Below are 18,211 nucleotides of genomic sequence, written 5' to 3'. Positions count from 1 at the left end.
CTCACAAAATAATTAAGTTACGAGCAACATGGTTTCCATGAATGACACATAGGGATCAGTTTCGTTCCTCCGTCGGGTTTCTCGGCTAAAATCCTGCACACTCATTGCACACATCAGTAGCCCCAAAAATCAAATGCACATATATTCAACACTTATCTGGATCATTACATAAATCAAAACATGAATCTCTCACATAATTAACTATTTAATTGATTTATACTCACATTTAATCATCAAAAATCACATAAATCAATAAAACATAACTTATTCATTAATTTAGATTAAAATGCTAGAAAAATCATCGTTAGACATGCATATACTTAACATCATAAGCATTGCCATTTAAGGAATACGGGACTATCACGACATAAAACTTAATCATCGAGATATCAAAATCAACACCCTTACCATCAGGTGAAAATGCCTCGTATCATCATTAGTAAAAAAAAATCTTAATGTTTAAACAGTCGAGATAATGTAGTTTGTTCTTGAATTACTTAATTATTTAAAACATGAATGTATTAGGATCACAATTCTTATTAGGACATCTAAACCATAAAACATTATTTCATATCCATTCTAATCGCCTACAACAATTTTAAAAAGGAAATTCATATTTAATAAGTACATGTGAAGAGGGACCTTACAAATATAAATTCACAAAATATATTCTATGTGATTGAACCAAACTTGTCTTCCCAACAGTGGCATGTTGTAAAGGTTAAGTTGATGTGTTGACATCCTTCCTGTTTAGATTCAAATCCCATTGTGGATGAGGTCCTTCGTTTGTGGCTTCACCAATTCATAGATTAGGGTCAAGGTCTTTACCCCTCTTTTAAAATTAAAAAAACTTGTTTATAAGACAACACAAAGTTAAAATTACGATTTCTAAATTTGGATTTTTAATTTAAGATTGAGACAATCATATGGAGTTGCAAACTATGATATTTTGGGAAAAGAAAAATGTTCGAAGATAGATTGACAAGGTGTCTTTATCAAAGGTTTTTATTTTTCTTGAACAATTCAAATGCCCTTGGTTGACTGGGGATTCATCAATATGTTGCCCACCGATTATATCATGCCTAGGTATTCAGGATAGGATAGTCACAAAATCTACAAATTTGATTTGCCCAATGAACTTTATTACTTAACATTGAGAACAATTGATACAACACAATATTTCATTTGAACATTAAAAGTAAACGACACTATCCTTTCTCTATTCTAATACATTACACTTTGAAATTTTGACTCTAGGTAAATAAATTTCAATGCATTAAACTTGACTTCTGAATTTTTTTAATGAATATATTTTTTTAAATTTTTAAGGTCAACTTAAATAATGGTAAGTAGGAGATAATGGTGTCATACCAATAGTACTATCCATTGTTTTTTTTAAATGTTGGTATCAAAAGCATCATATACATGAAAAGCTATGCTATTGACAATCGTGATCAATATGGAAGAACAAAGCTTTCTCATTTAATAGACCACCTATTTTTATGCAAAAATATTTTGATGTACAACTCCGGAATATGTTCCCACTTTCTTGCAATATCACCAGGAAGTTATCTTCCTTGGAAGAAATTGAACTTTTTTACAAATTACAGCCATCTCTTGAAAAGACAACACAAGCCATACTCACATGTTACAGCCATCTCTTGAAAACACGAATATAAGCCATCTTCACAAGCTGGCCAACAAAGAAGTAACCCAAAATAGCTATAACCAAAAAACCAAAGTAAGAAAATGGCAAGTTCTCCATGCCCATTATTTTGCCAATCACAGTAAATGGAAAAGCTATGCCTATTGCAGATATAATCACAGTCGCGCATATCAATGGCCATGAAGCTCTCCTTTGAATGAAAGGAATTTTCTCTGTCCTCATCATGTGGATGATGAGAGTTTGCATAAGAAGTCCCTCCACAAACCAGGCTGAATGAAAAAAATCTTGTTTGGCCACTACATTTGCATCATAATACCAACATATAAAAAAGAATGTAAGAATATCAAATATGCTACTTATGGGACCATTCCACAACATAAAAGTAGCTACATCATTTGCTGACCATTGGTGGGGTATTTTAACATATTCTGGATCCATTTTGTCCCAAGGAATGAAAATTTGGCTGATGTCATAAAGGAGATTTTGGGTCAAGAGCTGCATTGGTGTCAAAGGATCAAATGGAAGACAAGCAGTTGCAACAACCACAGAGACTACAGTTCCTAAATTGGCTGCAACTGCCATTTGTATGTATTTCATGCTATTGCCATGTGTGATTCGACCACGTTCTACTCCAGCAACAAGAACATTAAGGTCCTTTTCTAATAGAACTATTTGAGCTAGATCTTTGGCGACAGATGCACCTGAATCCACTGAGATTCCCACATCAGCACCTTTGAGAGCTAATGTATCATTGATTCCATCGCCAAGAAAACCCACAATGTGATTTCCCATTTTCAGTGACTCAACAACCTGCAGCTTTTGTATGGGTGTGAGCTTTGCTAAAACAGTTGCCTTCCTAACAACATCATGGAAACTTTCATCCTCAAGTAATGCAAGCTCAGGCCCGGTAATAACATGTGTTGTCAGTATGCCAACTTCTTTGCATACTTTTATCGTAACAGGAAGAGTGTCCCCTGTCAACACCTTCACCTTGACGCCCTTCTCTGCAAGTTGCCAAAGAGCCTCCTCAACAGATTCCTTTGGGGGATCAAAAAATGCTAGATAGCCAATGAACACCATGTTCTCCTCCGCAATATCATTGCAGCTGATTTCTGAGATGACCTAAAACAGGAAACAGAAATAAGAGGAAGATAGCATTCCTTTCTCTTCTTTAAATTTCATTTCATTACTTGAAAACTGTTTGGTTCTAATTGTCTACAGTATATATTTTTTTCTTTCTATTATGCATATTTTCTTCGTTGAATGGCTGTTAAGTGGGGCAGTAGGTGGGTGGGTGCATGTGTGCATGCACTGAAACCTAGAAAAAACTTTAGCGACAAATGTACCTAACTCATTTTAAGACTATACCAAGTCCACAAGTAGGCAGGAAAAAAGAATGTGTATTAACATTCCAATATGAAAGTGATAAAAAGGACTGAAATCTAAATCACTTATAGACTTTAAATTGAGAACTTTAAGGCATTGCCAACATAACAAGTCATAAAGGGTTCAAGCAAAGCACAAACGTATAAAGTGAAGGGCCTTCAAAAATGAATCTCAGGGTCCTCAAAACACAGTTTTAAAAACAGAGATAAGCAGGCTGTTTCTCCAGGAAGCCTGTTGGCAGATTGAAGAAAAGAAATTCACCATTACCAAAATAAGTTAATAGGTCTTTAAGATTACAATGAGGCAGCAGGTAAAAGGAGATCCCAAAGCATATCCCACTCAAGGATAAAGGTCTGTATAATTTACAATGTCTTCAACTCATGAAGGGAATAAGCTACTTAGAATAAATTAAAGCATCCTCGAAAAAATTTGAAACAGACAACATTGGTAAAGAATGTGGTTTAGAAACAAAGGTAAATATGTGACACTATCTCCAAGACTTAAGTAAAACAATGGTACTTCATAAAGGGTTACACAATGTAACGTCACATTTGTCTGATCATTTTCTCATCCCTTCCTCATGTATACTAGTTCAGTAAAGCTCTCCCTAGGCAAATAAATAGTTGCATCAAAATATAAGAAGAAATAACAAACTAACATTATCCTTAAAAGTGTTGATTAGGAATCCTCACCAACTTCCTGGCAGAGTAGGTTTGTTGGAGGTACATCAACAATGATGGGGTATTTGAGGAGTAATCCTACATCAAGATTCCTAAAAGCATTTCAGTGAAGAAGGAAAGCGGTCCTGGCATATGAGGCCAAAAAACCCTTGATTTCAGTGAAGAAATTGGCAAAAACATAGCTCTGCGTGAGATCTGCTGATGAGTAGTTCTAGCTGTCCTCCAGGTCCTCACCCTTGGGTGTGACAGACTTCGGGTATCAAATAACTTGGCTTGAAGAGCAATGACTAGTAGGACTAGAAATGTTGATTATAAGAAATCAATTAACGAGAGTTATTTACCACTACCAGTGTGCATATGATGAGAAAAAAAACAATATCCAGATTCTTCACAACTAAAGCAGAGAAGCACTGAAGTGGTCAACATATGAAAATAAGCAACTCTCTAAGTGTAATTACACGTACAACTTAACAATGAACATAATAATACAACACTAACAAGAATATATTCAATAATTAATAACTATCGAAATTGACAAACTCAAACAAAAGTAAATATTGATTGGGCACAAGAAAATTGACTACAATAAAAGAGTACTTATCCAGAAAGAGAACAGGTCCATAAAGGAGGTGAAGAGAAGAGGAACTTTTTTCAACTATATTCTCTTCTAGGTATGTTTCAATTAAAGAATAAAGAAATCTAAAATTCAATATACAAAAGGCCTGCAAGACATAGAATGTTTGAACAGTCTATCTCCTCTAAAATGTTCAAACTAAATAATAACACTGTATAGAAAACCCCATAAGATCTGTATCAAATTCCAATAGCTTATCTTCAAGTTATAAATAGCTTAGAAAATACTGAAGAACAAAATGCAGTGTTTGTGGTCAGAAACCTTAAAAAGATAAAAGAGACCAGCTTATGTTCTAAAAGTTGCCAAATCTTAATCTCGTGATGAACTAAACATACAAAGATGAAGTTCACTTCCATCTATGCCTCACTAAGGAGAAAAGCCAACAACATTAGTTGCTGCTCAGAATTGTAAGTCTGTCCCTGATCTAAAAGGATGAGAACTACTGAGGATAAACTTTGAGTCTATGTGACCAATGATACCAGATCAATCGAGCTCGGTAACAATTTGATTTTATATTCAGTGAAAGTGTTTTGATTTAAAATCCAACTCAAGACTAAAACATGATGTAGTACCTAGAATCTTGAATGACGCTCCTGCAGATGTTATTTTTAGTTCTAGCATTAATCTCTATCTTGAAGAAAAGAAGGCCAGAAGTCATATGGAGGAAGCTTGACGAACAAGATGTCAATTGTCTATAACTACACGTTTCAAATACTCTCTCTGATTAGATTGGCCCAAGACTCTTTAAGAAGCTAAAAATCAGATATTGCAGTTCGGAGAGCAGATCAATGGTCATGACTTTATCATTTTCTCATTTTATTCCTAATCCTCCATTGTCTATTTTGCTCACTCATTTTATTGAAGTGAGTAACTAGTGGCATCAACGGTTTGGCCACTTAAACTACCACTATAAGCAGCAACTCGGTCAGCATGACATGATTACAGGATTGCCTCCAGTTCATTTTTCTAATCGTGTTTGTCAATGATGCAGTCTTCTAAAGCATCTAGAAGAACAATTCACAAAAGCAAAAGTTTGGGGAGCTTCACAATTTTTTGGAGTTGGTACACAGTGATTTGAATGGACCATTTCCACAGCATCTTTCAGTAGATTTGACCTTTATTGATGATTTTTCTAGATACACTTTCCTATATTTTCTCAAACAAATGTCTGGTCTTTAATTTATTCTTGGACTTCAAAGCATCTGTAGAGAAACAGTCTAGGAAGTCTGTCAAAGTTCCACATAAAGATAATGGGAGGAATATGTTAACAACATATTTGAGCAATTTTGTACTTCAGAGGGCATTGACTTGCAGCATACAATTCCCTACGATCCTCTGCAGAATGGAGTTGCAGAACGGAAGAATCAGTCCGTGAAAGAAACTGCCAATTGTATGATACACTCCGAATCTATAGCACTGCCATATTATGCAAAACCCATTAACTGTGCATGTCATATCCAGAACTAAGTTCCTCACAAAGTTGTGAAGGGACTTACTACCTTTAAAGCTTGAACTAGTCAGAAATCCTCAGTTAAGCACTTTCGAGTGTTTGGCTCTCATGCTTGGGACCACATTATCTGCAGAGCAAGCATTGTATTTGTTGGATACCTAGATGATATCAAAGGCTATAGGCTTCTAGATCCTACAACTCATGATTTGTTCATTGGAAGGAGTGTACATTTTGAGGAGGTCATGCTAGCTCTTCTTCTAGCAGTTTTCCATCCACTATCACTTTGGAGCTAGTGCATCACAATGATAGTTCATTCTAGGATTTTAATCCTCCTTCAAATGAAGATTCATCTTTCTCCACTTCTTATAATGACAAGGATTCACATTCCTCCCACTGTTATCATTCAAAGGATGATGATTCTCCTCAAGTTGTCTTGAAAGACACTAGAGTCCATAGGTGGTTGGGTCGGCGGTCCTTCAAATGCAAGGAGGTCATAATTTCAGCTGCTCCACATCTCTTCACTGCTTTAGCTTCTAGTCAGCAGTCCTTTCGGGAAGCTTTAGGTATCCCAAAGTGGGAAACAACTATGCAGGTGGAGTTAAATTCCCTAGACAAGAACCAAACATGGGCTCTTGTCCTTCTTCCTAAGGGAATAAAATTTGTTAGATGAAAGTGGATATGTCGGCCAAAATTTTCTTCAAGTGGACCAACTGATAAACATAAGGCTCGCTTGGTTGCCAAAGGTTTCTCTAGATTCCTAGGAAGGATTGACTACTCTAAGACTTTTGCATCAATTGTCAAAATGAATTCCACATGACTTGTCCTTGTTATTTTTGCATATCATAGATGGGAAGTTCATTAGATGGATGTGAAGAGTGGATATTTTCATGGTGACCTTCAAAAGGAAATATACATGGGGCAGCTAAAAGGATTCATTCAGGATCCTTCACTTCTTTGCTCTCATAGGAAGGGCCTAAGGTGTAACCAAAAGGGGTTGCCAAGGTTACATAAGTAGGCCATCCTAGAATGGACCAGAGGAACTTTATGCTGAAGATTCAAGGAACCCACTTACGACCTCTCCCCAACTCCACAAGATGGGAATAGAAAATAGTTATGCATATTGTCTAAAACCCACATTGAGAGAAACAAAGCCTAAGGTGAAAGAAAAGGGGGTTGCTAAGGCTACATAAGTGGGTCATCCTAGAATGGACCAAAGGGTCCTTACATCAAAGAGCCAAGGAAAATACTTACAACATCCCCCCAACTCCACAAGATGGTATGTGTGGTAAGTGTTTTTTGGAAGATGAGGCAAGAGGAAAGTAGGTAGAAGTTTCCAAGTGGGAGAGTTGTGGTAGATATACCTTTTGGACATGGTGTAGATATGACTTCAGGCAGATCCAACATGTCTTTTCTTTCAAACCTTAATATACTTGTGGAGTATTATTGATAATCTATGAATATTATGTGGTTCCTAACCCTAATTGTATATGTGTGTGTGTGTGTGTGTGTGTGTGTGTGTGCATATTTGTATTTTTTTTTTTCAGGATTCAAGTCTCGAGGTGCATTATCACAAAGATGTTTGATTGGTGAGATGTAACCCTAATCCTAACCCTAGTTTGTTGCAATTCTGATAATTCACCTCGAGACTTGAATCCTGGAAAAAAAATTACAAATATGCACATATACGCACACATGTACTTGAATCCTGGAAAAAAAATTTACAAATATGCACATATACACACATGTATACATGTGTGCGTATATGTGCATATTTGTAATTATTTTTCCAGGATTCAAGTCTCAAGGTGCATTATCACAAAGATGTTTGATTGGTGAGATGTAACCCTAATTTGTTGCAATTATGATTTTAGGGTGAAGTAGGAAGAGGACATTACATCTTCAAATGTCTCTAAGCCCCTCACACTTAGTATGCCAAGATAGAATCCTTCCTTCTGAAAATTGGGTTCACTCGTTACCACTCTAATTTGAATGCCTACATTTTTCTATAGGATTATACTCTCACCCTTTTGGTACTCTATGTTGATGAGTTTTTTATCACAGGAAGTCACTCATCCACCATTCAATTAGTGAAAGCTTAGGCCTTTTGAACTACTTGGGGATCGAGATATGTCAGTCCTCTTTAGGGATATTTCTTGCACAACTTAAGTCTCATCTTGATCTGCTCTCTAGATTTCGTATAACTGATTGTAAGCCTACAATGACTCCATTTTGGGGGGATCAAACTTGAGATTCAATGTTCTTCACATTTGGTGGATGGTACTTTGTATCGATAGCTTGTTGGTAGTCTCATATACTTGACTCACATGAGACTTGACATTTCATATGTTGTAGGTATGGTCTCTCAATTCATGCAAGAGTCCTATGAGTTGCACTGGAAAGAAGCTGAGAGGATTATTCACTACATCTAGGGTATTCACAATTATGGGATTCACTATGTAGCTAGCATAGATATTGACTTAGTGGGGTACACAAATTCAGATTGGGAAGGTGATTCTCAAGATCACATGTCTACTTCAAGATATTGCTTCTCTCTTGGTTCTAGTCCAGTTTGATGATTAAGCAAGAAGCAATCTACAATTTCTCTTTGATCAATAGAGGTTGAGTATTGAGGAGTAGTCAATGCTTCTATTTAGACTATTTGGATTCAAAACATTCTCAATAAGTTTGGCATTTCTTTTCGAAAGCCTAAAGTCATCTTTTCTGACAACCAGAGTACCATACAGATCCCTCACAATCTAGTACATCATTAGAGGACCAAACATGTTGAGATCCATATGCACTACATTTTGGAGCTGATTCATTTAAAGATCATTGAGCTTAGGTATTGTTCGACATCAAATCATACTGCAGATATTTTTACCACCCTTCACTAAAAGCAAGTTCCTTCATTTGAAAGCTTTGTTGGGGTTGCAACAGGGGTCAACTTTGGAGGAGGCTTCTTAGTCCTCTTTACTCTCTTGACACTTTTGGGGAGTGTTCTCTCTCTTTTTTTTCGAGGGAGCTTATTCTCTTCTTGGGGGACTTTTTATACATGGGTAGCTCATATGGCCTCATTTGTTGGGACCCATCATCTTTTCACCCACCTACGCTGCACTTAAGGGGTGTGTTAGTGCAGTTATTTTATTTCCTAGTTGGTTAAGTATTTTCCTATTCCTAAGATTTTCCTACAAATTTAATTAAACTTGCTTGGATTTTATAAAGTGAGTATTAGTGTGAGTGGGTGCAAAGTGTAGGCATCTTGCATGGGAGTTAAACTTGCCTTTTAGGCTACAGTAGTGGTCTCTTCCCATTGGTTGCATTTGCCACCTCTCTCCTCTATCATTTCCTATATACAGCCACTGCTAGCTAATCTTATGGTATTCTATTGCATTGTAATTGCATTCTGCAGATTTTGCCCTTGCATTCTCCTAATGCTATTTTGCTCCTTTAGCATTTGCAATTCTCTCCTGGAGGCTAACTCTATTATTATTTGATCTAATATCATTTACATTCATAGTTTATTTCTATTCGTTTGCACTAGTTTTTGTTAGGTTATTCATCTTTTCATATTCTAATAACATTAAAGAACCTTACATGCTGTACAACTGAATGTAACGAATTTTGGCTGAAGGTGTATATGAAGTTGAACTAGTCTGAAGTTCAAAGCTGTTGTAAGCACTAGCACATTCTATGGCTCATATGTTATTTTTTTTAAGATACTTTATGCATTCCGAGACTGGTGTGATCTCTTTGACACATCTAAATTGTAACATGTTCCTTTTTAGTAACAGTTCATCAATAAAAGAGATACGTTAGAAGTATTCTGGAGATTTGGAGAAAATATTTTTGTAGGCAAAGCACAAAAAATGGTATGTACACATATGCATGTATATATTTATGCATTTGTGTATTTGTATACTTGAAGCAGAACACCAAAGAAATAAAAATATGACAACAGGTGTGCAAACAATTGACAGGGTGACTAAAATCAAAAGGAGATGGATTCCAGCAATGTTGAGAATTTTGGAGTGATGACAGTGCAAGCTTTTAAAACAGGGAACAAATAAGTTATTCACGTTTCCTTTTCATACAAGATATACAATGATTTTGAGCAATGCAGGCAAAAATAATGTTGCTCACAAGTTTAAGGGAATCTAGACATACTGACTTCAGCTTTCTTGTTGCCACAGCAATAACCCGCAGGCCATCATTGCTCAGTTCTTCAGCAATACTTAGCAATCTCTGATAATCCCGTGAAAGTAGAGGTTCTACAGCATCTTTATTGATGTCATTCTGAAAAAAACTGCAAACCTTCAGAACCTCTTCATAAGCTCCTTTCAACAGCATTATTCTCTGCGAATGAAATTCATGTTTTTTTCTACTGGCCTGATTACCATTGCTTTCCTCCAGTACAACTGACATTCTTCGTCGAGTGAAATCAAAAGGAACTTCATTTATTTTTTTCCATTTTGTGGGCTGAAATCTGTACCCACCAGTGTAAGCATACGCTAATATTGCATCATCCAGAGGATTTGTGGACCCCGTCTGAAAGTAGGAATTAAGAAATGCAAAATACAGAATCTTATCACTTGACATGGCCCGGCAATCAAGATGATGAACCAACACTAATCTATTCATGGTGAGAGTTCCAGTCTTATCTGTGCATAGTATGTCCCTGGATGATGGAAGAAAAAATAGTTATGAAAAGAATCCAAAAAGCAGATCTCATCATTTCTGCCTAGGAAATGATTATTGATGTGCATTATTGTGTTTGTAAGAAAGTAAATTATCTTAGAATTATGTTTGAGGAAGTATTCATCATTTCAAGATGGTTCAACACAATGAATAAATACTTACATGGCACCCATATTCTGAATTGCCACTAGCCTTTTCACAATGCACTTATCTCTTGCCATTGCAAGGGCTCCTCTTGCCAGATTGGTGTTCACAATTAGGGGTAGCATCTGAGGTGTGAGTCCAACTGCCACTGATACACCAAACAGAATACTGCGACCCAAATCTTTTGTTGTAAAATAATCCACAATTACGATAACAGGGACAATAGCAAGCATAAAGGAAATGAGCACGTAGGAGACACCCCTTACACCCTTCTCAAATGCATGTGGTGGACTTCGTTTTCCCAGGGCAGAGAGTATAGTGCTTATGTAGGTTTTGTCACCAGTGGACACAACAACTCCAGTACCAGAGCCAGAAACTACACTTGTTCCCTGCCAAGAGAATACAGGCACACTCATGTATCAGAACTTGCAAATAAACAACAATTTGAGAAAATAAATGCAACTAAATTTCATTCTTTTACTGTAGAGGATTACCATAAAGCATATATTTCTCAGCTCAAGCAAGGGAGTGGTCGGATCTTCTATGACATCTGCCAATTTCTCTACAATCCCAGATTCACCTGTTAATGAAGACTGACTGCAGCGAGACATGAAATTGTTAATTATGTTGCCAGAAATCATTTCCAGAATAGGCATGAAGATGTACAAAGAATAAACAATGTATAAAACATATATTCTGCAAAGAGAGCATTGAAATAGGTAATCATACCTCACAACAAGAGACTTAGATGATAACAACCGCACATCACCAGGAAAAAGATCTCCAGCACTAAAAATTATGATATCTCCTGGTACAACATCTTTCTGATCAATCTGAACTTGCAACTCTGTCTGGACCTCCCTCCCTGCACATCGTTGCACTTTTATTGATGCTTTAACTAGCTCGGATAGTTTTAGCGCGGCCACTGAACTGCTGAACTCCTGATATCAGATATAATACATAGCTTTTTATCTACGAATGTGCAAAATGCAAGGATTGGAATAAAGAAAAGAAGATCAATTCGAGAGAGTTATTACTTTGGCTCAAATCACAGAATAAGTACCTGGTAAAACCGCACACTAACACTTATAATAACCATAGTAACCATAATGCTTCCATTGGCCTTGTCATTTGCTATGAAACAAAGCGCAGCTAAGACAAAGAGAATAATATTGAACGGATGCCATAATGCAGTGGAGAAAATGTCCCACCAAGATGAAATGAGATTACCAACAGGAATGTTTGGCCCAGCTTCTTTTAGACGCTCTTCTGCTTCCTTGAAGCTGAGACCTGGAATGAAGAAGAACAACCTTGAGAAATATCCTGTTTGCACTTAAAATCATTTGATGTCAAGCAAAACTAGTTAAGTACCACTCTGCTTCGTATCTTATTTAGACAAGGTCTAAGCATTTGTGTACATGATGTTTTTTAAAATGGTGCTAGAGAATGCAAAATGCCAAAAAAACATACAGCAGCTCTCAAATAGTATACTACCGTCAAGGTTGAGCATGATTTAAAAATCAAATAGCATAAAATGGAGATTACACAAATAGGTTCCGACCATGAAGAAATAAGATTATGTATTAAAATGCTTCTGGAAAATAATATGTGAGCTTCTTGAAGAAACATTTAAGATCACCTTCCATCATCTACCATCAAGAAAAGGAAGAATCTTGATGGATCATGAAGTGGGATCCAAAAATGTTGATTAAAAAAGCTCACATATTTTTTCAGGGAGCATTTTAATACATATACAATACACTGTAGAAAAGTAAGATTGTGTTCATCTCCTGTAACTATTCTAATTGGCATAGACTTTCAAATATGCTCAAGGAGGAATGGAAAAAGCTTACACAATTCTGATTTATGAGCTTATTGCATTGTGTATACCAAGCAGACAATAGAAGAAATGTTTGGCTTGAAAAAACTGCTCGATTTGGTTTTAATCATCCTTCCTCAAGTAAAATAAATTCAACTGATGACACTTCATTTACGTTGGATCTTTAAAAATGACAGATATTTTGGGATATACTCTTAACAGCAAGCTCGGGTATCTCTATCCTTAACTAGTTGAAAAATAAGGGGTATATATGATTCACTTGATGTGTATTAGGTTACACTTTTCCTGGTATTTAGTTGACAATGTGATAATCTATGGATAGTAGGAAAAATAACACATTAATAATATTTTTTATGAGTTAATTGCTCCTTTCTGGAAAAACATTTTGGGATGGGGATGGTAGGGGACAGTGGGATAAGTTTCTAGGGCAGTAATTTTTTTTGCCAGGTATGGTAATGACAAAGGGAACGGCTATATAAAATAAAGGGCAATTTGCATATATACATAACATTCTTATGAAAATATGATAAAACATGCCATTTAAACATTATAAAACGGACAACGTTTCAATGTTTTAATACTAAATAGTCCACTGATTCAATAATCATTATACATTCATAATTCGGAATTCATTGCCAATGTATTTGTGATGTAAAAAATAACATAGAAAATGCCCAAAGACTAAAGTGCTACCATATGGTTTCATGCTTGATATAAAAACCAAAATACAGAAAAACATAGCACATTGTTGCTTCAGGTCATTTTGACGATTTTGATTTTCAGCCATACAACAGATATAATTGAAGAAATTGATTCCTACTTTTGTGTCACTGAAATATCAGCAAACAAACAGCTAGATACAATAGAAAGGAAAAATAATGGTAATTCAACTTTCATTAACTTGGGGAATAATAATTTATCTTTCTAGTAGCATCTAGCCTAGTTTCTTTATTTTCTGCTGACCACTTAGAGAGAATTGTATTAAAATGTTTTTTCAAACACATGCTCTAGCCTTCACTTGTCAAAAAATTTGGTCAAAATCTTAACGTCTGATTTTCTTACATATATATGTTGATAAAGATTTTCAATTTAAAAAATAGAAATTTTGCATTATTTACCTATTATTGCAACCTGAAGTAGCTAACTTATTATTGCAGCTCAAAGGTGTTAATGTTATTGTAGCTATGGCAGGATTCCTTCAGTCTGACATAAATAACATAAAGGTTGTGATAATATGATTATTGTGGTATAATAATTATACAGATAATATTATTGTGATACAATTATTATATTGTTATTGTGATAGTATAACTATATTGATGACGACTAATGAGTTATATGATACATGATCAAATATTAATTATATTAATTATAAATAATTATAATTGTATGAATTTGTTAATGTTTTTATAGCTTCAGTCGAATAAAACATAAGATGTAAACATAAAAGTTAACTCATTGATTATATATATATATATACTTTTTGTATCATATATATAATATATTTATATTTATAAGTATACGACATATATAGATTATACCTAAAATAATTATTTGTTGTTACATAGTTTCTTACTCCATCCTCTATGACATAAAGACCTAGGCTCGAGTACATTACAAGAGGCTCGCCTATGTGTGAATAAATGCTTACCTTCTTCTCCTCATTGGTCAGCGCATGTTTTTCTTATACCACTTGTGATCAGGTATCTAATATCTGATTGTTTTGCCACATTAACCTGAGGTGGTACAGGAATGCGTGAACTGGCATTGAACAGTTATCGTTAATGTTAATTGTTGTCCGCGTCCACCTTGTTGGTAATTGGTGTGTCAGTTTTATGTAAGGCTTTTCAAGCGGTCATGTCCCCTCTATGTTACTCCCCTCCTACTATATAATAGAGTATATGTCGATTACTTTGGTGATATGCTATAACAGATAAAGAAAGGAGTTTCAGATTATTATCGTTACTAAATTCAGAGATACCAGTTACCATTATTATCCAATAAACATTTAAAGGTGTAAAGTGGAATTACAAAAAGTGTTATAAGGATTATGAGTATTGAATATAAATTATATTTAATATATATATTGATCAAAATTATATTTTGAGATCATTTATATATTGACATATTGTTAAGAATTTAACCTTGATAATCCTCAGGTCGACTGGTACAGATCATACCTGACTCTTCTCTCTATATATACTCAGGATTGGCATTTGTAATAATTTATATATCCTTTATATGAGCCGGCGATCTGGAAATAAATGTTTAGTTTGTTCTTGACTAATCGTTAGTTAAATCTAACTAACACTTATCTCTTAGTCACCTACTTAGGATAATTAAATATTGGTTATGTGCCAAGGGTTATGTCCCTTAAGGCACATACCCTCTAAAGAGGATATATAGGCGGGTTATGACTACAGTTTGGAGACACACAGGATACATACAGTCTGATCTCCAAGCAGTCATATTCCCACGAGTTCAATAAGAAGATTATATCATTCAAGTTTGTGATTACTAGTTAGATCTGTAGTTGTCATCTATATCTGAACATAGAATTTGAATCAAGGTTCATTCTAAACCTAAATAAGTTCTGATCTTGAAGTCAGATTTATATCTCTGTAATGCCCCGCCAAGGGATCCAAAGAATTACACTAAGTTTGCCAAACAATTTTTTTTTTTTTAAAAACATGAAAGTAAAACCATACACAACACTTGCGGAAGCAATAGTAACATCCAGCTGAAAATAACATAACATAACAGATTACATTCTTTAAAGATCCCTTAACGTTGAATTACTTCTAACCATAACTTATTCATCTAACATTATGTCCTTAACAATGAAATAATAATGATGCATCCAATGTTCTTAAACCATATACAAGTGTACATTTTAGATTGCTCAATCATCCACTGTATATGTTACAAGGTATGAAAAGCTTAAAACAATAATCATCCATGTAATTAAAGTACATCATCATCCAATATTAATCCATGATGCAATAACGTAATGAAACCATAACCATACATGATACAACATCACAAAAGATATAAACATCCATCATGTAAGATAACCATACATCACAAACATAACTAACTAAATGCACGGTTCCTCCCAACCATAAATAGCATCATTAGACCATCGTAGATCCTAGCCATCCCTCCGTGCGTAGCATTCCAAAGCACCGAAGAGATCATCGGCTATTGACATAGTAGGAATGTCACTCCTAAAACATCCTACTAACATGTAATAGTAAAACATAAAATAACATCAACTAACATATGCAAATCATCAATACAAGAACATACCAGTAAATATATCCATCATAAGGTATATCATCTACCATAATGCTCCAAGAACAGAATGAAGATAAATACCAACCAATAATACTCCAGCCACGGTGTCTCAGACGGATCTCAAATGATAAGAGTGATAAAACACTACCACCCGACCACATGGAACCTAAGTGGTCCACTCCCACCGTGCTGAGGAGATAATCTCAAGTCCCAAACAGGCTATCAAAATCACATAGCACAAATCTCTAAAGTCCAGGAATCCTAAAAGTATACTAACTCAAGGTTCCATCACACACAAAATTGACATCTAATTCCCAGAGGCACAACAATGACATGTAGGAAACCTACTCTGCAAGCGGGAAAGTGTCATCGCATTTATCTCGTACAAGTTACCCTGGCAGTTAGCTAAACTCCACGGGTCCATACAGATCTCATGCGGCCACTAGTATCCTCTCATACTGACGAGGCATACTATGGAATGCAAGGTCGCAACCATGCGTCTCACTACTCCCATCCTAGCCTGTACAAGCGCTCAAGGCATGGGCGAGAACATCCAAAACAATTATCTTTTTAGGTTCATTTAATCCCCATTTAGTGTGTAAATGTTATCACTTATTAACCAAACTTACAATGAGTTATCCTGGCAGCCACTTAGGGCCCCGGCCCCCATTGCAAGCCACTTCCCGACACTACAAGTAGATAACCTACCCTAATGCTCATGGAATCATAAATCACCACAGTCTTGTACAAGCGACTGTAAAGAAAATCCAAAAGATAAACCATAAAAGAATCATCAAATATCCACAATAAGAATCATCAAATATCCATGATAAAATCATCAAATATGCATAAAAGCATCAAATCTCCATGAGCAATATCCATAGAAAATCATGACCACAACAGTTCTCTATTGGCAACTGAAGGCATCACTGATAATCATAAGTATCCATTGGTTCTCAATAACCAAAATAAATCATCACATCCATTGGTTCTCAACAAGCAACCAAGAATATCTCAAAATCATACTGATCGAAGACTCCAAAATGGTTGAGTCATACATGTCACAACATGACATCATCAAGAAATAAATCCACATCATAGTCCCATCATGGCGACTAGAAAATAATCCAAGGATAACTGATCGATGACTCAAAAATAATGGTAAAGTCAAGTATCGCAGATACATATACATCTCAGCTTCACACATAAAGACTGATGAACAATAACAAACATTTCATAGAGCATATGATCACATAACCATGGTTGGGCTTATAAAGATCGAGACCAAATAAGATCAACATGTCAACACATCTCATAACCCTCGAGCCTCTGGTAACAACCTAGGACTGGTCAACACTAGTCAACCCAAAAACCCAAAACAAAAAGCATATAGAATACACGATGCAAACACATGTTTTTGGTTTACTAATATCACATAGTTGAATAATGTGTAGAGTTTCAGTTTCCATTCTCAAGTGTAGGGGTTTCAGTTTCCATTTTTAAGAATACTTCAAATGTCTAAGTTTCATCATTTGACCTACAAATCAACCCATTTGATTCCCCGATAGCATTATCCTTCCATTATTAAGAACTACATTCTAAGAATAACTTAAGGATAAATATTCACCAAACCTGATCATCATTGACTTTTAATTAAATTGTTCTCTTAATTTGACCAAGATCCATATTACTAATTGAATAACTCTTCCTAAATGTTATTTCCACATTTCAAAATTAACAAAGGATCATTATTCTTTTATAAAAGAACCAATTATCAATCCTTAAATAAGAAGAATTATAACTTAATTAAAATGATCAACTTGATCAATCAATTAACATAGCTATACCATCCTTGACCAATTAACATTATAATAGTCCTCAATTAAATATTACTAAGTCTCACTATTAAAATCATCTAAGGTCATTATTCAAGTCAATAGAACAAGACCTATCAATTTTGATATCAATATTTTTTTACAATCTCTTTAAAAGATTCATAACAATTAAATCTCTATTTCATAACATGATTATTAATTAAATCCAATTAGCTCAAGTTAATTGATCTAATTAATAATCGCATAACCATATCATCAACCCAATGATTATCAGTTGACTAACATTAGTTGTACGTAAAAAGTCAACTTCAATCCAAATATTAATATTTCAATAATACTAATAATAGCAAGTTATTTTGAAACTCTTATCCATAATGACCACATTCATCATACTAACATTGATTAACACCCATTAAATAACGTTTAATATTTATTTATATATATATATATATATATATATACTAACTAACAATCATTGATTCTAATTAATAAATATAAAATACAACTTATTAATAGGATCACCAATATTCTATTAACATCTGAAATAAACTTCCAATGAAAACTTCCCCTCTAATTTGATCTCA

At 34.9% G+C, this 18,211-nt stretch overlaps 1 protein-coding gene across 4 annotated transcripts in view; it reads right to left on the bottom strand.

Annotated features, from left to right (window-relative positions):
- Positions 1–1,460: 1,460 nt before the first annotated feature.
- Positions 1,461–18,211, bottom strand: part of LOC149541973 (uncharacterized) — a 52,004-nt gene continuing 35,253 nt past the window's right edge. For 2 of the 4 annotated variants that reach the window (XM_089797018.1, XM_089797021.1), the window contains exons 3-8: positions 11,719–11,945; positions 11,385–11,596; positions 11,150–11,252; positions 10,674–11,044; positions 9,957–10,491; positions 1,461–2,788 (exon numbers count right to left, since the gene is read on the bottom strand). In XM_089797018.1, the coding sequence (XP_089653144.1) occupies positions 1,649–2,788; positions 9,957–10,491; positions 10,674–11,044; positions 11,150–11,252; positions 11,385–11,596; positions 11,719–11,945 (2,588 nt within the window). In that variant the 3' untranslated portion in view covers positions 1,461–1,648. The remainder of the gene's footprint in view (positions 2,789–9,956; positions 10,492–10,673; positions 11,045–11,149; positions 11,253–11,384; positions 11,597–11,718; positions 11,946–18,211) is intronic. The other 2 variants (XM_089797020.1, XM_089797019.1) reach the window with 2 other exon arrangements.

Source organism: Cupressus sempervirens, chromosome 8 (genome assembly GCF_028749045.1).
Source record: "Cupressus sempervirens isolate cs-2001-9-10 chromosome 8, ASM2874904v1, whole genome shotgun sequence".
Classification (NCBI taxonomy): Eukaryota; Viridiplantae; Streptophyta; class Pinopsida; order Cupressales; family Cupressaceae; genus Cupressus; species Cupressus sempervirens.
This window is presented reverse-complemented; position numbering and strand designations above follow the sequence as displayed.